Source organism: Artibeus jamaicensis, unplaced genomic scaffold, assembly GCF_021234435.1.
Source record: "Artibeus jamaicensis isolate MK-2021 breed Jamaican fruit bat unplaced genomic scaffold, CSHL_Jam_final scaffold_474, whole genome shotgun sequence".
In the NCBI taxonomy this organism is placed as follows: Eukaryota; Metazoa; Chordata; class Mammalia; order Chiroptera; family Phyllostomidae; genus Artibeus; species Artibeus jamaicensis.
In genome coordinates this window covers 45,709,099-45,730,998 of record NW_026522046.1, presented here as the reverse complement: position 1 = coordinate 45,730,998, position 21,900 = coordinate 45,709,099, and the positions used below count along the sequence as shown (strand labels likewise).

At 43.3% G+C, this 21,900-nt stretch overlaps 1 protein-coding gene and 1 long non-coding RNA gene across 7 annotated transcripts in view; one reads left to right on the top strand and one right to left on the bottom strand.

Moving 5' to 3' along the window:
• TTC3 (tetratricopeptide repeat domain 3) overlaps positions 1–21,900 on the top strand; it is a 108,361-nt gene that overhangs the window by 11,437 nt on the left and 75,024 nt on the right. For 4 of the 6 annotated variants that reach the window (XM_053657997.1, XM_053657996.1, XM_053657999.1 and 1 more), the window contains 9 exons: positions 1,362–1,515; positions 2,701–2,743; positions 3,042–3,192; positions 3,626–3,713; positions 4,283–4,336; positions 5,403–5,523; positions 8,156–8,241; positions 9,461–9,555; positions 10,671–10,733. In XM_053657997.1, the coding sequence (XP_053513972.1) occupies positions 1,372–1,515; positions 2,701–2,743; positions 3,042–3,192; positions 3,626–3,713; positions 4,283–4,336; positions 5,403–5,523; positions 8,156–8,241; positions 9,461–9,555; positions 10,671–10,733 (845 nt within the window). In that variant the 5' untranslated portion in view covers positions 1,362–1,371. Of the gene's footprint in view, positions 1–1,361; positions 1,516–2,700; positions 2,744–3,041; positions 3,193–3,625; positions 3,714–4,282; positions 4,337–5,402; positions 5,524–8,155; positions 8,242–9,460; positions 9,556–10,670; positions 10,734–17,330; positions 17,506–21,900 lie in introns of those variants that run through there. The other 2 variants (XM_053658000.1, XM_053658001.1) reach the window with 2 other exon arrangements.
• LOC128626290 (uncharacterized) lies at positions 9,562–19,197 on the bottom strand. The gene is made up of 3 exons (XR_008390215.1): positions 19,130–19,197; positions 18,405–18,547; positions 9,562–12,775 (listed from the first exon to the last, which is right to left on the bottom strand). It is a non-coding gene; the product is annotated as an uncharacterized LOC128626290 (long non-coding RNA).

The following is a 21,900-nucleotide window of genomic DNA, read 5'->3' as shown; positions in this document are numbered from 1 at the left end:
TGAAACAGTGTTTGCGAAGAGAGGCGGTGGAATCAGAGGACCTGAGTGTGGATCCTTCCTAGCTTGCTGACCTTGAGCAAATTATTTAATTTTACCAAGCGTGTTTCTTATCTGCACAGTGGAGATGATGGTAATTGAACCTGAGAAAACTTGCTGTGAGGATCGAAGTGGTGCATTGTGAAATGCTTGGAACAATGTGCGGCAAATAGTACAGGTAGTTTGCTAGGAAGAGTGTTATTCTTACTGCCGTTAGGGGTTTGTACAGCAAATTGGATATAATAAGAAGGATTCGTTAGAGAAACTGATTCTGTTCCAAAAACTGATAGTGGTTTTGTTTAGGAAAACAGAAAGCTGGTTTGTCCTAACAATACTGAGATATTAGTGATGAAGCAAAAAGGTATTTAAAAAATAGTGTTAATGATGGTGATGATGATAATAGGAAAAGAAATCCATTACTTGTGCAAGAGTAATAAAATGCTGCATTTTTCAGGGATGTTTAGGTTGTGTAGCTTTTCTTTGATAGCTATAAATCTCATTGAACTTTCCTTAGAGGGGAAAATACACCTTAATGTGAAACTCTAGCCCTAAGTCCCCTTCCCCCCATTGAAATAACTGTTTTTAAAGTGTGGTTGTTGGTAACATGAGGGTTTTGCTCACCTTTGCAGTCTAGCAGCGCTGGCAGTTGCGGTTGGGAAGGTGTTGGAGCAGCGACTGATAAGGAGAGGGAAGGCCTGGGTGCGGTTGTCGGGGATTGAGAGACGGACAGACTCACCTGGTGCCACGTTCGCTGTGCCCCTTCGCCCAAGGCGGAAACACACTGAGAGATGGAGAGGAGAATATGAGCAACTGATAGGAAACTGTTTTTTTTTTTTCAGTGGAGTCGGGATTTAGTTCCAGCCAGGAGGCTGAGAAGGTAGCCGTCTGCATGTGATGAGGCACAATGTTTCAGAGGATGCGGTAAAAGCAGACGGCGTATGAGGGACAGCAGTGGAGAGATGTCTCGTTCATTCAGCAAACACTTACTTGAGGGTTTATCATGTGCTGGGCACATACGAAGATGAATAAGAAGTCCTCAATCATCCTCCATCTAAAGGAGACGTGTAAACAGATACATTCAGAGTAGAGATGGTGGCTCTTTGAATTCGAGGAAAGGAAGAAATAGATTAAACTGGCATTCAAAGAGTCAGGGCTGAAGAATTGCAGAGCAAAAACAAGAACCTTTCGGAGAGTTCGGTGTTCTTACTGGAACTTTGGGGCATAAATTCCACGTGTTTTCCTAAAATACTGTAGAAACCACAAAAACTGCCTCTCATCCCTCTGATGATTTAATCACTGATTCCAGCTTCTGTTGTTCCCTTAAGTCAGTGCACCATGGACAACTTTGCCCCGGGGGACTTCACTGCCGAAGACGGCGCCAGGGTAGAAGATGGCTCTTCTGCGGACGATTCTGTCTTTGCTCCTGAATTTATGTCCAATGATTATGTTCGTGTGACTCAACTTTACTGTGGTGCGGTGGTGAGTAGATTACTTAACATTTTGTTTTTAACATTCTGTCTTAGCGTATTTTTAAAATTGAGATGTAATTGACACATAGCATTGTATGGTTTCAGGTGTACGACCTGACTCGACATGGGTGTTTGGTGAAATCACCACACTAAGTCTAGTGAACACCCGTTGTCACTCAGAGTTACCATTGTTCTTTTCCTTGTGATGAGAATTTGAGATTTACCTCTTAGAGCTTTTTGATTCAGAGCTATTGAGTTTAGGTGCTCCGTAAGGTTTTTTTTTTTCCCCCCACTAATTTTGCATTTATTATTTCTTTCTTTTTAAATTTTTTTATTGATTATGCTGTTACAGTTGTTCTATTCCCCCTTTCATTCCCCTCCACCCTACCCCCCCATCCCCACCATTACCCCCCCTTTAGTTTATGACCATGTGTCTCAAGTCCTTTAGATTCTATATTTCCCATGCTATTCTTGCCCCCCCTTCTATTTTCTATCTACTGTCTATGCTACTTATTTTCTGTACCTTCTCCCCCCTTCTCCTCCCTCCCACTCCCCTGTTGCTAACCCTCCTTGAGATCTTCATTTCTATGTTTCTACTCCTGATCTAGCTGTCCTTTTAGTTTGCTTTCATTTTAGGTGTGGTTGTTAATAACTGTGAGTTTGTTGTCCTTTCACTGTTCATGTTTTTTTAAAAGAGGTATTCCAAGTCATGAAATCCAAAGACCTACAACCAAGATTGCTCTATACAGCAAAACTTTCATTTAGAATGGAAGGACAGATAAAGTGCTTCTCAGATAAGATCAAATTCAAGGAGTTCATCATCATCAAGCCCTTATTATATGAAATGTTAAAGGGACTTACCTAAGAAAAAGAAGTTAAAAAAGCTCCGTGAGGTTTTACTGGAGGGGTACATGCTTTTGAAGAGGTGATTTCGGAAGGGAAAGGATATCAGCAAGTGCGGGGCGGGGAGGACTGATGCCAAGGTGTCTCTGCCCGAGGCGAGGACGGCTGTCGGAAACCCGGGGGAGGAGCCCGGGAGGCTCACTGGTTGAAGGTGCTGTATTTAAAGTGTATGAATAAATGTGCACTGACATTTTTAGTTTAGTGCCAATAATTCTTACACTAAAAATCAAGAACTGTACTTTTGTGTCTTATCAGATATAACTCAAAAGATTTCTTTCTTTTTTGTTTTTAGGGTAGGCAGTATAAAGATTATGCCAAAAGTGAGATTAACTTAGGTGAGTGTGCTGGTATTTTAACTTTAGTTTGTTGAAAGATTATCAAAGGAAGTTCATCCTTTCACATCAATGTAACAGACTTAATGTAGCTCTTACTTTTTTTCAATACAAATCAAAACCTTTGTTAAAATAGAGTTTTAGCTAACATTGAAATATTCTTAACATCTAATAGGTTAAAATATTTTATGCATTCATTTCTTACCTTTCCATAACTGTTTTTGCTTTTCCCCTATTAACACTATTGATTCACTCCAAAACGAGGCACAAAATATTAATCAAACAATTTCTTTAAATTAAGAATTAGACATCTGCAATATGTGGTGCAGTAAACCAACCCCTGTCCTGTACGATTACTGCGATGCCATTAAAATACACATCTTCTGGCCGCTGCTGTTTCAGCATCAGCACAGCTCCGTCATATCCCGGCTGTACCCCTGTGTGGAGACCAGGTACGTCACCGTGTTAGTCACTTCGCATGGACAGTGGTGAGCGTGGTACCCAGCACGGTGGAAGGCCGTGTCTCAGGCCCGCACCCTACTCACTCTGACTCGCGTCTGAGAGAGTGGGGAAAGTTATTGTACTTGGGATTTGGTTATGAATGAATAGTCGTGATAACATTATACACAGTGAAGAAAATTCTGAAGAGCATTAGATGGTAAATTTGAAACTGAGTGAGGAAAAATTAATATGCATGTATATAAGTATCGGCATTGTATACAAGAGGAAAAGGTATAGTATTTTATCCACTTAATAAACAACTTATTGTTACCTGGGATGGAGAAACAGAGAACTTAGAGGTGTAACATGTAGTTAAGTGTAAAGTTTAAGGAATTTTTACGTATGAGTACCTAATCTTTTTAAAAAAGTAAATTTCTCTTTAAGCAATTTTCGTGCTTCTGAGATCAGTTTGAAGCAATTACAACATCTTGAGTTGATGGAAGACATTGTGGATTTGGCAAAGAAAGTTGTGGTAAGTAGTCGAATGTGGCTTTTTATTTCTCTGTTTGAAGAACGTAAGTATTTATATGGTGTCAGGCCTATGTCACTAATTTCCAATGATTAATGGGTTTTGGTTTTGGTTAGCGTACAGTTATTCTGCGGTTCATGAGTTTGTGTGATGTATTTGAGAGGTTACAGAGACATTTCTTCATTGAGAACCATTTGATCATTTTTCTTACTTCAGTTGGTTATGGATCCAAGAGTTTTTAGAAGGGGCAGTTAATGTTTATTTCCTGCTGGTAATCCTTTGCAGTAACTTGTATCAGCCAGTGTAGTTTTATTTAAAAATCTAGGTGTAATTAACTTTAAAATTCGTCCATCTAGAAGTTACACTAAGTCATTTTATCATTAGAACTCAGTGTAAGACCATTTGTGAATTCTTGTGTTAGGGTCCTTCAGAGGTAAATTGAGCATGATACGGTGTGAGAAGTGGTTACTGTGTATATGTGCATTCCTGAAATGTAGTATTTTGTTGTGCATTGGGAAATTCACGTATAAGTGACTGACTAGGGGAAAATGTGTTTTATACTTCTTTTACAGAATGACTCATTCTTTATTGGAGGCTTACTGAGAATTGGCTATAAAATAGAAAACGTAAGTGTTACACCCCAGAATCCAGCAGAGTCTGTGCGTACACGGCAGTTGCCTCACTGCTCGCTGCCCATGTCTGGGTCCACGGAGTCAGTGTTTTTAAGATTTTAGAAATATATTTATCTTTAAAGCGAGGATGAGAAACATCGATGTACGAGACATACAGTGATCAGCTGCCTCTCACATGCTCCCAACTGGGGACCTGGCCTGCACCCCTGGCATGTGCCCTGATGGGGAATTGAACCAGTGACAGACTGGTGCTGAATCCACTGAGCCACACTAGTCAGGGCTCAGTGTTTTATGTGTAGCACCTAGTATAATTTTGAGCCTCTTTTACAAGTTGATGCTTTTTTTCTTTTAGGTTATTTACCTGACAAGTTCTCCCAAATGAAATTATTAGGTCCCCAATATGAACACGTTTTGCTGTATAATTACTAGAAAATCTTCATACAGTGATAAACCAGTTTTTAGTGCTGTCGGTAACATAAACGTCTGCGTATTTCCCTTAAGCCTGCCATCAGCATCGATAAGTCCACTATTTAATTTCTGAAGTCGTTTTAGACCCTGGAAGTATAAATGATGTTCTGTGAAGGTCATCGCACTGGGTGCTCATCTGCACAGGCACATGTTTGTCTCCTGTTCTTCTATTTGCCACAGACCATTTAAAATACAGAATTCCCAGGTGAACCTAATGTATACCTTTAACCTTGAGGTCGGGGTGCAAGTCCTAGTATAGGTGAGGCCTGGGACCCCGCGTTTACCTCGTCTCTCTGCACTCTTCTGCGACCCAGGGCCTCCCCCGCTGGGCGTGAGGCCTTACGGGCCAGGCCCGGAGCCCGCGCAGAAGCGTCTGCAGCTCCCAGGGCTGCCTGCTGTGTAACGTGCGCGAGCCCAGGGCACCTGCTCACTGGTAGGTTGGTGTCCAGCCACTCTAGGTTCTGTATGAGAGATGAAAAGCGAGGTTCCGAGTTTTCTCTTAAGACTCTGAAATATTATGTAAGATACATTGATAATGCCACATGTGAATTTACAGTTAATACCAAAATCACATTCTCTGTCTCTGTCCCAGAAAATGTTGGCAATGGAAGAAGCTTTGAATTGGGTGAAATACACAGGCGATGTAACAATTCTACACAAATTGGGAGCAGTTGGCAATTGTTGGCCTATGTTAAGTATTTTCTTTACAGAATGTAAGTATAAATGCTTTAAATTTTTACTTGACACAGTTTTTAAATGTATTATTTGGGGAAATGGAATGTGTAGTTGTGATTTACTACTTATCTTAGGATTTTAAAAAATGTTTTTCTTTAAGAGAAAAGCCTGCATAAGAGAATTTTAACTTTGTAGTTACTTTTATTCTGTATTCCCTGTCTTAATGATTTCTCTGACATTATGTGGGGGCAACTTTGCCGTCAAGTCCCCCCGTCCGTCACGGATGAAAGTAAACACTACCAAGACATGATCTGCTTGGGGAGGAGAGGTGGCCAGTTTCTCAGAGGAAAAAGGCTTGGAGCCCCTTCCTCCAGGGGCTTTTATTGGGTTGTAATACACAGGAATACAGGGTGACAAGGATCAAACGGTAGGTAACATTTCAAAGAAACCTGAGGGCTTAGTCTGAGTCAGTGTCTGTCAGGTAAGGAGGCTGCAGAAACTTTGGGAGACATACTCATTTCCTGCCTGGACCCTTATCATATGAAGGAAAGCACTCTTAGCAAAGCAGGTTTCACAGGATTTTTAGAAATTCTTTTTTCCCCCTAAAGATTTTATTTATTAATCTTTAGAGGGGAAGAGAAGGAGAAAGGGAGAGAAACATCAATGTGTGGTTGCCTCTCATGAGTCCCCTGCTGAGAACTGGCCAGCAACCCAGGCATGTGCTATGACTGGGAATCGAACCGCAATCCTCCGGTTCGCAGGCCCGCACTCAATCCACTGAGCCACACCAGCCAGGGCAGGAATTCTTTCTTATGCCAGATTTATCCCCGGATACCGCTCTAGCAAGGCAAGGAGCTGCACCCCTCCCCAACAGGTTTTCAGGCCTAAGTGGATTAGAGCCAGGACACTCTTCTCCCAGAGGACCTGGGGACTCAGGCTATGTCACATGGGGCGGGGGGGCAAGGGTCCCTTGCTTCCTCTTTGTCGCAGCCCCCCAAGTCCTTCCATGATGGCCTCCCAAGTGATCGTGTCTGGCTTAGGTTGCCCCTCGCTGTGAGGGGTCTTACCCGTCATCAACATTGACCATGCTTTGGGGGCAGGGAGGAAGCTGAGGCAGCGTTTGCTACTAGAGACAAGCTCTGTCTCCTTTGTGGCTTGCATTCCGGAGGCTGCTCACTCATCCTTAGCCATGGGGGGTAGTTACAGTTCCTGAAACCAGGCAGAGCGGTTCCTAACACATTATATATTTTAACATTTTACCTAATAGATGTCATAAGTTATTATATATAATACCCAAAGAAAGGGACCACGACTGGGGCCTCATGTATTCTCACTGGCAAGAGAAATAAGTAATACAGCAAAGATTATAATTTTCATTTCCCTGATGAATCTTATTCTTATATATGATGAAACTCATATATATATCACTTTGTGGAATACTTTTCCCTAAAGTATTTGAGTGTTAGCAATGTTTTTATAATACAGTTGTAAGAATCTTGAAACAGGGAATATTTGGTTCTTTAGTAGATGTTGGTAAGAATTTGTCATTTCCAGTGAGAAGAAAGCAAATTTTGTACCATTGATCTAATTGTGAGAGAGAAATTATGATTGAACATGAAGACAGGCTTTTCTGATGGGTTTTCTAGACACTGGGCTTATTAAGGTGGGTCTCCCTGTTCTAGAAAGCTTTACCGTGATTACAGGCTGGCTGTAGTGGTAGAAGCAGAGGTATCATGTATTAGGCACCCATGTGGGCTCGCCTTTGACCCCTTGCTGTTCTCTCTTCTTTGTAATATCCCTGCAAGATAGCGGTGGTTATCCCTACTTTAGAAATGAACAAACTAATAAGACTTTGAGAGGTGACGTGATATTTCCGCAGTCCAGTGAGTAGGAGAAGCCAGATGAGAAGTCACCTTTCTTTCATCTTAAAGCCCAGATTTTCATCCTACAATCTTACTCTATCCTTTAGTGTTATTTTACTTCCCAAATGCTTCCTTGAATCCTAAATTTTAGGTGAATGTGTTTGTCTAGAGGTGTAACATTTTTGTTGTGGTAAAATTATTATTATTAAAATTATTTACCACTTTAGAAAAATTTATTATATTGTCTAGAACAGGTTAAATACAGTAAATGAGGTCTGGTAAACTTTGGTTATTGCTTCAGCATTTTAATTAGTTTATTAAATTTATATAAGAATAGTTTCTCAAAGACTCATTTTAATATTCATGAGAGTCAAATGCTGAATTAAGACATTTAAATTCTTCATTTGTTATATTAAATATTTCTTAGAAAGTTCTACAGGATTTTTTTTCAGAATTTTATTGAACATCATGCCAGGTAAACCATAGGTGCTCAGATGTATTTGCCGAATTGACTTGAGTAACTGTGGAGCCCACTGGGAGTATGTTGGAGCATTTGCTGTAACTCCGATTAGAACTAATGCGATAATAAACAAGTGTTTTTTTAATGCTTGAAATAAAAGCAAGCAATGAATCTAATGTTAGCAGTTGCTTATTTTCAAATATACTATTTGATACATGTAAAAAGACAAGAAACATGTTACTTAGTATAATAAAATAATGAACTTTATGAACTCACCTGAGAATTAGAACATTAACAGTACTGTTTTTTTAAAACAAATGTTCTCTCTCTCCTAAAAATAAAATTTAGACAAGTATCACATAACTAAAGTTGTGACAGAAAACTGCAATATTCTTGAAGAATTTAAAAGGCAAAATTGCACAGAGTGTTTAGAGGTAAGAATAAATATTTACTTGTAAGTATATTTTAAGATTTACTTGTTAGAACTTTCATTGACCATTCAAAGTTGAATACTACTGCTATCCGACAATGTATAAGGAACTACTATAAAATTCAATAACATGTTTGAGGGAAGTTTTATTAAGTTTTGAATAGAATGTTTATTTTTGTGGAGGAGGAAAGCAACATCTTGATCAGGATTTTCTGATGTTACAGACTTTAAAGGGTTAATTGTGCTCTGGGTACTGTGGCTCAGTGGATTGATCGCAGGCTGCAAACCAAAGGGTTACCAGTTTGATTCCCAGTCAGGACACATGCCCGAGTTGCAGGCCAGGTCCCCAGTAGAGGGCGTGTAAGAGGCAACCACACACTGGTGTTTCTTTCCCTCTCTTTCTCCCTCCCTTCCCCTCTGTCTAAAAATAAAAAAAAATTTAAAAAGTTAATCAAAAATAGAAAATTTATTTTTTAAATTAAAAGGCATGCGATTAGTTGAGTAAATATGATTTCCTTGGTAACAGCTTTATTGAGATGTAATTCACATGCCATACAGTTGACTCATTTAGACTAAAATTTTAAAAAAGGATTTAAGAAAGTAATGCTCTTGAATTCTCTAAAGCCATTGATGTGATCCAATTTATTTTAATTTGTTTACTTTGAATATTTGAGTGTTTGAAGTGAAGTTTTAGTTGTATCTGGAGGATCTTTGATTTTCCTTTGATTTCATTCTTGCTTACTTGGTTGCCTCTTTATTTTGGCAGTGAACAATCAACATTGCCTATATGTGTTATTGATTTATACATTGTTTTGTAAGCACTCGGGTTTATTGAACAATACCACATTTTTTAACCTAAAGTTAAAGTTTTGCCTTGTATCTCTTTTCCCCTCCATATGGCAGGCTTACCAAGGTTTATACAAAGTGGGCCTGCCAAGCAGTGTGCAGAAGGGAGTGTGTAGGTAGCGATCACTTACAACGTGGTGGCTTTGTTTTCTCTTCAATATTCCTGTAACAAAGCTAGCAGTGAGTCACTGGGTACAGGTGTCTTTAACTGTACACACCAAAATACCAAGTTTTGATTTCTCACTTTCTGTATAAATAATTCACCAGGTGATTTCTGACACCAATGATAGAAACCCAGGCCCATTTTCCTTAGGTATGGGGGTTCTTGATTATCTCTGCAGTTAATTGATGGGTCTTCTTTCACCTTGGTTTCTCAGCAGGGAGAAGTAATGAAAATGAAAGGAAATGAAGAGTTTTCCAAAGAAAGATTTGATGTAGCTATTGTCTATTACAGCAGAGCCATTGAATATAGGTAAGAGGCAAACAGAACAATGAAATCCTTTTTATGTGGCAGATAAGTAAGAACGCTGGTCAGGGGGGAAATGATGAGACATTGGAGAACATCTTTAACTTGCTCTGCAGATTAGAGTTTCTCTCCCGTAGGCATTAGAAGCCTCAGAGATGGTCTGAGCATACGAACTCAGTCAGCTAGTAAAACTCAAGCTGTTCAGGCAAAATTGGGAGTTTGGTTCTGCCTGCTGCCTTCGTTTTCTTCCACGCTGTCTATGCAGACTTACGTTCTTTCAGTTTGCCTTTCATAATTTCTTCCAAGTGGTAGTTACTAATACTGAAGATGTCATCCATTCAGGGATTTTTGCTTTCTAAGAGGAAACTTTTAAGAGATAATAATTGGACTTGTTCAGAGAATGTGAGCGTTCTCTCTACATCGCTTTGTATTTGCTCAGCAGCTAGAATTTGGTGGCATTTCTGCAAGTGTGCCTTACTTGGCTCCTGGGACACCTTCACTGGGGCACCTAATACTGTGGCAGCCACGGAGGGTGCACTGTAGACAGTGTGTCTCTCAGTCCTCCCTTGCAGTGTCCGGGGGAATGAACTAATCCAGGCAGCACGGCACAGCTGGAAGGTTGCCACTCGGTTTTTCTGAGGAGAGGGCGGAGGAAAAGAGCGGTGGGCTCTACCACCTGCGGTCAGATAAGACCAAAGAGGGAGGGTTTGAACCGAAGCCGTTAAATGGCCCTTCCAGTTTACAGACTTCCTGTGGGTTCTTTGTCAAGGTGGCGTAGTCCCAACCTGATATGCAGTACTGTCCTCCACAAGTATGCATACTTGTAGTTCTAGCCTTTTAGTCTGTCCCGTTTGGCCCTCCCAGTAGCTCTGTGAGCGAGGCGAAGTAGTGGAAGTCTCTGTGTTGAGTACAGGGAAGTTGAAGATGATTTGAGCAGCCACTCAGGTGGGAGGTAAAGGAACCAGGACCTAACCAGTTAGTGCTCCCAGTCCTGCGTTCTTTCTGCTCTGCCACGCACACGTAAGGGTTTGAAAGTTTCCCCATGCCTTGTGTTTTCTGTATGACTTTTGTTTGTTTCATATGTAATTTGCTCTACTGACTCAGTGTTATTTCTTTTAAAGTCCCGACAATCACCTTTTTTACGGTAACCGAGCCCTTTGTTTTCTCCGCACTAGACAGTTCAGGTAAGCCGTCACAGTGTCCCAGTCACCGAACTGTTAACGTTTAATGCCCTCGTTGGAAAAATATTGCTCTTTTGCAGGTATGCAAGAAAATCCTTCAATAGTTCTTTGGCAGAAATAAGTTAAATGGTTGCAAAAGAACCCTGTAAGCGATATACAGCAATGGCAGTGACAATGGTAGCTATTCTGATTGCTTGGGTAACATGTGAATTATTTTAAGTACTTTACATACGTTACTTCAGTCTCACAACACCCCTATTAGATAGGGAATGTTACTCTCCACATTTCCACTCAGACAAACTCACACCATTACTAAGTAGTGATGTCAGGGTCTGCACACAGACCTGATGTCAAGTCTGTTTTACAGCACCTGTGATGTATCACCTTCTTTGCTCTATTAATTGGTGCAATAGTTCTGGAAGAATTTTTGTGTTTGTTTCCTCCATCCTGGTGTGAAATAATTAAGTAAATATCTTTCATAAGTGAAAAGAAAGAAATTTAATGGATTAACTATGGAAGTGAAATCATAATTCATTCTTAGTTCCTAATGTCAAACCAGCTTTTATTTACTAGTTGAGAAATATTGTTAACACTACACCATGAGTTTGTTTCCCTCAGTTTAAAAACCGTAGGACATAAATAATTAGGCATTAATATTGAGCAGAGTAGGCTGTTTGGTTTAATTGTGTCCTGCCTTATGGTTAGGGTGGCTTCAAGAACACATCCACTCAGTAGAATTGTATTAAAAACAAAACAAACTTAAAGACCAGGTTAGAGCCTGGGATCCCCATAATAAATAGGTATGAGTCCTGCTTAGATATTAGTTATAATCCATACTGATATCTGACCTTTCAACAGACAGGTCAAAAGAAAAACAAAATTTGACAAGTTACCCAATTCTCTCTATCTGTGGAGAAAAAGGACACAGACAGGTCAAAAGAAAAACAAAATTTGACAAGTTACCCAATTCTCTCTATCTGTGGAGAAAAAGGACACCAGTTGCTTGGGCGAAACGGTGTTTTTCTGGTGTCTGCTTCTGGAAGAGGTTTCTTACGTGGTTCACGAGGGACACAAATTGAGTGATGGGTAGAGAACCTCAGCAATATCCTGTTCATAAAAAAAAAAAACACCTCCCTCAAAGTGCTCTCTGGGATTTCACAACTTCTGTGATGTTTTCTCATGAAAACAGTCAGCGTTGGTTGTATTTCAATGAAACTGCTTATGTCAAGATGTGATGGTGGGGAGTAGAAAAGATAGACTGTTCCAAGTTTAGCTTTTAAAAATAAATCATGTTCTTCTTTTACCATAAACAGACAACATTCTCATGGTAGCAAATGTGGAAAATGCAAGAGTGTAAAAAGAAGAAACTATGAGCTGCGCTGGGCTGTCTAGAGTGGAGGGGTGGATGGGTGTGACCCCCACCGTCCACTGTTCTGATGGGGAAAGGGCTGCCCATGACTTAGGTTACTGCTCCAGTTAGGTGCACAATCACAGGTGCCCTGTGCTGTTTGAAGGTGAATCTGTATGCTTTCAACGTGAATAGGTGGGCAACTTGACTAGCTTCTTGTGAAAATCGAGATGCCTCATCCAAAACGCCGAGTGGGCAGAAGGTCACTCGCTCTGCAGAGAGGAACTCCGAGAGCTGAGAGACACACCAGGGTGTTTCTGCCCTCTTTGCTGAGTGTCGAATGCTAGACACTCGGGGGAGCCTCCTCAAACTCTGCTGCAAAGGAGGAGCATCCAAGTAAAAGTATAGAAGCCAGCTGTCTTGGTGAGGTCGAGGTCTAGAGCAGGGTGTACATCGTCCTTGTGCTGCCTTCCTGGAGTTCTAGCTTGTGGTTCTGTACCACTCAGGTTTTCACTAGAAGCAGGTCTGCAGCATTTTCTTCTTAGGCAATAATATCAGCGTATAGCGGATGCCTCTTTAATGTCAGAATCCTTTGCACACTGGTTGTGCTGGTGTTTCCCACCTTCTTGTACACTGTTTACATGGCTTGCTAGTAACGTAGGCATAATGTCTTCTGGGTCCACAGTACATAGAACTCCTGATTAAGAGAGCAGAGAGCAGACAATGTGACTTCAGAAAAGAACATGTTGCTGAAGTGCCACTGACATAGGACAAGTATCCTTTAGCTGAGTTACCAAGATTGGATGCTTTGAAGCTCTCACATCCAAGGGTTGGCAGACCTGTCATGGGAGTCTGGCTGAGCTCCAGGGTAAGGTGGGGCTGTTTGGAGCACTTTGCACATTCTGATTCATAAAACCCTGACTGCCCTACGAGAGGCAGGTGCTTCTGTCTCTTTGTAAGCGAGGGGCCAGGAAGGTCGAGCAAGTATCCGTGGGCACTGGGTGGGTGCGATGGGGCCAGAGTTAGACCCCAGGCAGCCTGGACTTGGAGTCTTTATTAATCTCCACAGGAAGGTGGTGGTAGAATCCAAGGGCAATGTGAAATGTGAAAAAAATACATGGTCCAAATAGTCAATAAACATGATTATCCTTACAGGACATGCAGGTTAAAAACCTGCATCTCTCTTTCATACCTGTCAAATTGGCAAAAACTTAAAAAACTGATCACACCAAGTGTTTGAGGGGATGTGGAACAAAGGGAACTTGCATTGTCGGCTGGAGGAAGTGCAGAGTGGTGCCGTCATGTGGGAGAGCAGTTTGGCCAGGCGAAGATGTGCGTCCTCTGCAGCTCCGACCAAACTCTCAGACGTGTGACCAAGAAGAGCTGTGCAAGGCGTCATTATAGCATTGTTTGTAAGAGTAAAGAATGGAAACGACCTAAATGTCCATCAGTAAGGGCATAGATACATCAGTTACAGTATATGGTATATTCATACAATGGAATCCTATGCGGTTGTTGAAATGAATGCAATATTGAGTAAAAACGAACATTGCAGAATTTCTGTGGTCTGGTGCCATTTATATAATTTTAAAAACATGCAAGATGATAAGCATCTTTATAATTAGTATGTACTGAGAATGTTTTAAAACACAATGGGCACTTCAAACACCAGGGGGTGGCTATCCCAGTGGGAGGGAACAGGGCTGGAGGTGGAAGAGGGGTACACGGTGGGTGTCAACTGTAATAGGCTTCTGCCAAAAGGTCTGAAGCAAACGTGGCAAAATTAAGATCTGGCTGAGCTGGTACATGGGTGTTCATTATGGTAATGTTAATCTTTATACTTTTATGTGTACTTGAAATATTTGATAAAAAGCAACACTAATTAAAAATGCACATGGTAAGAAGAAAAAAGAAACAGATCACGAAACATCAAGGATGAAACAAGTGAAACATAATCTTGAGAGAATTCAAAGGAAGACCCACAGCGGGAAGCCCCAAGTGAGGGATGTGTGGGGAAAACGCGTCCTTCGGAAATGGTCAGAGCGGCCGAGGCCCTTGTGAATGCCAGGTAGTCACATAGTTCATAAGTCAGACCACCTTTCAGTGAATGTGGGGGAGGCTGGGAGCCAGGCAGAACCTTTATCCCTCATCCAGGTCTGCGGACCACTTGGGAATGCAGGGAATGGAGTTGGAGTGAAGGAGGGCTGGTGGCAATATGCTGTCCCCTGTCACAGCTTGTCCCTGCTGAACCCTGCAGCCTGAGGGACGAGTACCATGTATCCTAGAACCTGTGGCTTGGTGTTCTGGAAGCTCACTTTTCAAATACAGTTTGGTAGTTAAAGGGCATTGTAGAATGGTAGTTGTGACTGGAGTAATTCAAAATTTTCAGTTTAGAGGAAAATCTAGAAAAAGGAATTAGGCACATCCATAGCTTCCATAGTTACAGTAGTTATGCAAGGTATAAGGTTAGGCTTTGCCTAGTTAATGTTTAATCCATTCTTGTGGAAATCAGATACAGAAAAATAAAACTCTTCAGTGAAAGTAGGATGAACTGTAAGGGAAACTAATGAGAAAGGGAAAGCTTTGCCCTGGGTGTTTTTGAATTTGAATTTACTTTGGAAAATCACGGAGTTTTTAAACTTGGTGTTTATTTCGTTTGAACTTTCATGTTTAATTCCCATCATGTAATATTCCCTTCTATTAGATCCCAAGTTGTAATGGATAGCAGGCAGATAGTTTAAAGGACAACATCTCGCCCTCCTTCCTCCTGAATTTGAGGACAGAGATATAAGTCAACTCCATTGTATGATCCGTGAGATTTTCAAAATCCTAGTTGGTTCGGTGAATTATTTCTCACCCTGCCTTCCTTTCTGTGTGGTCTTTTTATTTTCATTTACAGGCTGCCGAATTTGTTTTTTCAGTCTTCTTTGGAGTACACCCACTTTTTTAAAAAGTAGGTGACAAATGCAGATTGAATAAGTTAAGAGTACAGAGGACAAATTGCAAACTCACCCAGCTCAGATCCCTGCCCTGACTCCTCTCTTCAGACCCTTGTGTATTTCCATATTTTATGCTCATATAAGCAGTTATTAAGTTGGACCAAATGAAGTTGCCACTTTTATGAATGAATATAAGTGATTTCACTCAGTTCAGGGTAAAGTAGTATGTCCTTATAAACATGGGTAGGAACACACCATGCACACTGGGTACATCTTGCTTTATATTTGAATCTTGGATCTCATTCCATATTAGTGCAGATAAAGACTGGCCCTGTTCTTACTCATGGCTGCATAATCCTTTATTTGGTGGATAAGTATTTTTCCAGTTTAAAAATATATCATTCTGATGATTATCCCTTTATGTTTTGTATTCAGGTGCAAGTATACCTGTAGGGTAATTCTTGATAAATTCCTTCTACTTGGATGAAAGAACATGTATAATCCTAATTCCAGGAACTTTCAATTTAAATTTTATTTACTTAGGTGATGGTATCAGTCACTACACATTTAGCAGTGACTGACCATTATTACATCTGACTCCTGTTTTTGTTGTGTTTTAAGACCTAGAACCTTGGGGAGTAGTACTGTTTTTTCTTTGTTGGTCTGGTCAGGCCCTGAAAATGATTTGTATCAGTGGAGGAAAATGATAAGCCTTTTATGGCTTGCAGAGTTCTTACATATTGTGGTTTGAGAGAGGCAATAGTATTTCTTTCCCCTCCCAAGTCCAGAGTCAGGAGATAGGAGCTGAAGACGGGCCCCTGGCAATCTGGTTTCACCCCATTGCTGAAACAGTTGCTGGAGAACTGGGCCTGAAATCTGATAGCCGGAGGATTTACTCACCGGTGGCTGCACACAGAACGGGGCGGCAGGGACCGTTGTAAACTTTGCAGCTTGGAGGAAGAGGGAGTCTGGTGTTAGGTCGGGGTTTAAGATGACATCGCAAAGTAAGAAGAGGCTACGCCACCATGATTAGTGCCCCTCCCCCACCATCTAACCGCCTGCGAAAAGTTAGGGATGGGGAGAGATTAATGTAGCAAATCCACATGGAAGCTCGAGGAAGGAGCCATAAGTTCTCTGCTAACATTTTAGGGCAAAGTATCATACTGTTTACGAGGAAATAGGTGCTGGGGCTCGAGAACGCTTTCCCTTGGAGCATCGGGGCTACAGCTCGCTTCTGACCCTTTGCTCAGCCTTCTCACCACAAGGTCACATAGTCTTGGGGCTTTCCCCATGTTCAGGGATGTCACTGCCCCGCAGGTCCTGGGTATAGTGGCACACTATGCAAGGTAGTCCGCCCACTCTGCTTTAAAGGTAGCAGAATGTGGTCATATTCTAATCAGTGTGAGAATATGTTAATATACATTTCTTCGATTGGTAATGACGGTCAGATATAGTATACATATTACGATAAATATAAACTATAATATAGTAAACATTCAATAGGTATTGGGGTTCTGTTTATGGTCTGGTCAGAAATGAACAAAAGCCCTTCTAGATAGCGGGACCGTAGTGCGACAGCCTGTGGCGGGGTTAGTGGTGTGCTAGGTGGCTCGAGTACAGCGGATGAGGGTCCTGTAAGCTACCCGAAAGCTATCAGCCTTTAGGGGAAGAGGAAGATTTGAAGCAGAGGGAATGGCGCGATGAGTGCCGCGAGATCAGGCCGGCTGCGGCAGGAGTGGGTGTGCAGGGGCGCAGCGAGATGGGGTTGTGGGGGCGGGGTAGGACGCTGAAGCGGCCTTCCAAGTCTGAGGGTACGGTGGCTCGGAGGGCGGAGTCGGTGGGAATGGAGAAAATATTTTGGAGGTAAAATGAGCAGGTTGCATACGATCTGATTCTTGGGCCTATTCCAAGGCTCTTGTCTTGTGCAGCCTCATGGGCTCGGGGGCTCGGGGGCCCTGGGAGGGAGATGGTAAACAGTAGGACTTGCCCTCATGCTTGGACGTTCTGCGCTGCAGGGCCGTCTGCAAGGGGATGTGCTTGCCGCGAGGTGCATGGCTAGGGCCTCCCCAGACAACTGTGGACAAGATGCATGGTGGGGACAGTTAACCTAGGTGAAGCTCTAGGCGAGGGGAGATGCTCACGGAAGGGGTGGTCGGCCTTCACGGCTCCGGAATCGCTTGAGTGTTCGAGAAATAACAGCCTGGTCGCGGGGCCTGGTATGATGTAATCGGAGGTGGGGCTTCAAGTAGACCCCCGGACAGTGCTGACGTGTACCTAGGGGTGGGACCTGCTGGGCTAGAGCAAGCGCGCTGCGACTAGAGTTGCGCAGTTGGGAAAGGATGAGCCCGAACGGGAGGCTGCCCAAGGGCAGCCTCTGGGCTCCCGGGAAAGCTCAGTGCGGCCTCATGGCGGCAAGGGTGGCCCGCAATACCTGTCACTGCTGAGAAGCCGAATGGACTTCGGACTTAGCATCATATACGCGATTCAGGTACCAGAGGGGCCCCGTGCTATTGGGAAGCTTGGAACCGAAGCTGGGGAGATAGAACAGGTTGAAAAATGAGAGGGAGGACATGGAGACAGCTAGCACAGGCAGCTGTTAAAGGTGTTTGGGGAGAGCGCGGCAGTGGCCAGCAGAAAAGGCCTGCAATTGTTTCTGCAGTGATCCCCAACCATTTTGGCAGCAGGGATGGGGTTTCGTGGAAGATGGGTGCGGGGCGAGCGGGCGGAGGCGGAGCTAAGATGCGCTTTGCTAGCTTGCACGCTGTGGTTGGATGAGGGGAAGATAGGGGGCGGGGCTCAGGTCCGATTCGCCCACTGCCCGGGTTCTGACAGGCTGCCGACTGGTACCCATTTGCGGACCCGTTCCGACAGGCGGCAGATTGATACCTGTTCGAGGACCCCGTTTCCGACAGGCCACGGATCGGTATCCGTTCGTGGACCCGTTTCCCACGGGCCACGGATCGGTATCCGTTCGTGGACCCGTTTCCCACGGGCCACGGATCGGTATCCGTTCGTGGACCCGTTTCCCACGGGCCACGGATCGGTATCCGTTCGTGGACCCGTTTCCCACGGGCCACGGATCGGTATCCATTCGCGGACCCGTTTCCCACGGGCTGTGGATCGGTATCCGTTCGCGGACTCGTTTCCGAGGGGTCGCCGATCGGTATCCGTTCGCGGACCCGTTTCCGATGGGCCGCAGACCTGTATCTGTTTGCGGACCCGTTTCCGAGGGGCCGCCGATCGGTGCCCGTTCGCGGACCCGTTTCCGACAGGCTGCGGACTGGTACCGATTTGCAGCCCGTCTCCTGACAGTCAGCAGCCCGATATTAGGATGTTTTGGCTAAAGAACATTTGGATTGAAGTGGTTTAAATGGGATGAAAACTGACCTTATTCGAGAGTTCCAGAAGATGGTGGCTGATGTTGTTGTCAAGGACCTGGTGTTTTTCCAGGCGGCTGCGTGACCTGGGTGTTCTGCTGCCACCTATGGGTGTCAGGAAGCATTACAGTCTCCAGCAGAAATATGACTTGGCTGTAATATTAAAAAATATATATTGAAAATGTAAATTCAAGCCGCAGACCCGTACCCACTTGCGGGCCCATTTCTGATGGGTCGCAGATTGGTACCCATTCACGGACCCCATTTCCGACAGGCCACAGATCGGTACCCATTTGTGGACCTGTCCCCATTGGGCTGTGTGTTGGTACCTGTTCGCGAGTCCCGTTTCCGAGAGGCTGTGGATTGGTACCCGTTTGCGGGTCCGTTTATGACAAGTCGCGGATTGGTACCCATTCCCAGACCTGTATCCGTTCACAGACCCTCCCCAACAGGCTGCAGATTGGTACCCGTTCGTGGACTCCGTTTCCGACGGGCCGCGGATCGTTACCCATTTGCAGACCCTTTTCCGACCAGCTGCGGACCGGTACCCGTTAGCAGACCCGCTCCTGATGGGCGGCAGATCGGTACCCTTTCGCGGACCCCGTTTCCAACGGGCGGTGGATCGGTACCCATTTGCGGCCTGTCTCCTGACAGTCAGTGGCCCGGTATTAGGATGTTTTGGCTACAAAGAACAGAAGACGGATTGAACTGGCTTAAATGGTGACGAAAACTGACCTTATTCGAGAGTTCCAGAAGATGGTGGCTGACGTTGTCGTCAAGGACCTGGTGTTTTTCCAGGCGGCTGCGTGACCTGGGTGTTCTGCTGCCACCTATGGGTGGCGGGGTGCATTACAGTATTCAGCAGAAATATGACTTGGCTGTAATCACCAAAAAATATTTCCTGAAAATGTAAATTCATAAGCCTATTGGTTGAATTTTCAGAAGCCAAACAACAGTCACAAGCATCCAGATCACAGCCGCAGTTTCCCCAAAGTCACTACCCACCTCCTCCCAGGATGTCTACGGTAGTGCCTGTCAACACCATTGGTGATTTTTGCATGATATGAACAGTCATAGAGTATGTGCTCTTTCACGTTTGGTTTTCAGCATTGTTTTTGAGATCCGTACTGTTGTATGTAAAGTTATATAAAGTGTTCATCTATTGCATGAATATACCAGGTTTTATCCATCCTGTTGATGGACATTTGGGCAGTTTCTAGTATTTGGCTTTTATAGGTGGTGTCGTTGCGAACCTATATACTCACTTCTGATGAGTGTATAATCAGGGACAGCATATGCTTATATTCAGATCTAGTACCCAATTCCCAATGTGTCTATGACTTTCCTGCCAGCAGCCCATGAGCGTGTCAGTTCCACATCTTCGCTAACACTTAACTTTTCTGTTACTTCATTTAGCTTTTCTGGTGGGTGTGGAATGATGTAGTGCTGTGATTTTAATTTGTATTTCCTTAAGTTGAGCATCTTTTCATTTGCTTATTGGTGCCTGTTAGGATTTTGAGTTGAATGTCTTTATTAGTTCTTTTCTTAAGTTACAGGTATGAGTCATTGTCAGATACATGAACTACCAATATCTTCTCACACGCTGGCTGGCCTTCCTACTCTAGATGTTTCCACAGCCCACTGCTGATTTGAGTGCAGTACAGCATGCTGCTGGTTGCCTTTATGGGAGGCATTGTTTGTGTTTCCAGCCTCTGCCAGCTCACACGTCACCAACACGTTGTGTTTCTTCGACAGTCTTGATGGTTTAACTTTGGGATTTAGATCCGTAGTCCATCTGGAGGTGATGTCTGTATTCAGTGTGAGGTGGGGTTCAAGGTTCATGGGACTGTCCAGTTGGCACAGCACCTTTTAAGAGGGGTTTTCTCTGTGCTCCGCAGTGTTTCCTTTGTCATACAGATCAGGTGACTGGAGGCGTGGATCTGTTTCTGATTGCCGTATCCTATTCTGTTGGTCTCTCATCTGTCTTTAGATAGCTTTTTCTTGTTTAAAACCACGTTTATAGCCTTTTACTGGGTATTATTATATTGTAGTGTTATATTGTAGTATTATGTTAATCCCTAGAACAAATCTAGGTATTAATACCTAGTTTTGTTCTTATCTCTTTTTAAGAGGGATGAGTCCCCTCAGGTATCGTTGGCCAGCAATAGGTCACATGACTACCCCTAAGCCAATCAGTGCAAAGGAGAGTGGCTGTTGCCATGATTGAATTAAACTAGTTCAGAATTGTCTCTGAATCTTGTTGTCCCTAAGGTAGACACAGAAAAAGTCTAGTAACCAGGTGTGGGTGGGCAGGTAGTTGTTGGGAAGCTACCAACAGTGTTTTCTTATGGTTTAAGATGTATTTTTTTGTTTTTTAAAGATGAGAGAGATCTGAGCATATTAAAAGTTGATGAGGGGTTGTACACAGTGTGAATGTACTAAATACCACTTGAACTATACATTTGAAATGGTTCAAATGGTAAATTGTGTGGTATGTAAATTCACCATAATACGGAATGGGTTCCTGAGGCAGAATCGTTAACATACAGGGGAGAGAAGGGAGAATTGATACTGTGAGAATGGATCAGGTGGAGAAGTCAGGCACATAAGGAAGAGCAGGAACACCTTTACTGCAACAATGAAGGAGAAAAGGTGGGGCTAGGCAGGGGTTTGCCTTTGGTGGTAGGAAATTGAGACTTTTCGTCGATGTCTCCAGTTTACTCTTTGAACTTGGAGCAGAGTGAAGGGAGTTTATTGAAAGTTTGAGGACAGTCCAGTTTGAGGACTTGAGGAAGTTTAAGATCCGAAAAGATCATCCCCAACTTAAAAAATGATTTGATCTAGTATGATGGTTTAACAATGCTGAAGGCCCCTTCAGGTTGTTTTTAACCACGGATAACAGCACTACCTGTCTATTCTGCTGCGTCGTTGTCTCCAGCAATATGTAGCTCCCTAGAGATAAGCATGGAGAAAGCTGAAAGCGGGATCGATCCCGGGATTGGGGCTTTGCTGCAGGGCCAGATGTGCACACAGGGACGACGGAGCATAAAGAATTACCAAGCACGTGACCATGAAATGATGAACCAGTGACTCTCGGAGCCAGCTAAATAAGGAAGTAAAAAAGCAAGGTGGTTAAGTCAGTGAGTTGGACACCCTGAGGAGATAGTAGGAAGAGTTGAACAAGATGGAAGGAACCAGGTTATAGGGGAGAGTGGGATGGCTGAATTAGTGATTTTTGAGGTTGGAGTAGTTTTGAGTGATAAGTTTTGGGGAAGAAGCGGGCAGTGGTGGACATCTGAGCTGGGGTGGAAGAGGAGGTCTTACGAGATAACCCAGGAAACTTAGCACTTGACAGTGTACAAGTGCTGATTTAGTACCTTCCTCAAAACAGGAAGAGCAGAATTGTTACCCCGTTTTAGATAAGAAAGCAGGCCCTGAGAGGCGAATAACCTTCTAACAGTCCCAGTGAGAGTTAGTGATTGATCGGACTTCACTGTTGCATGTCC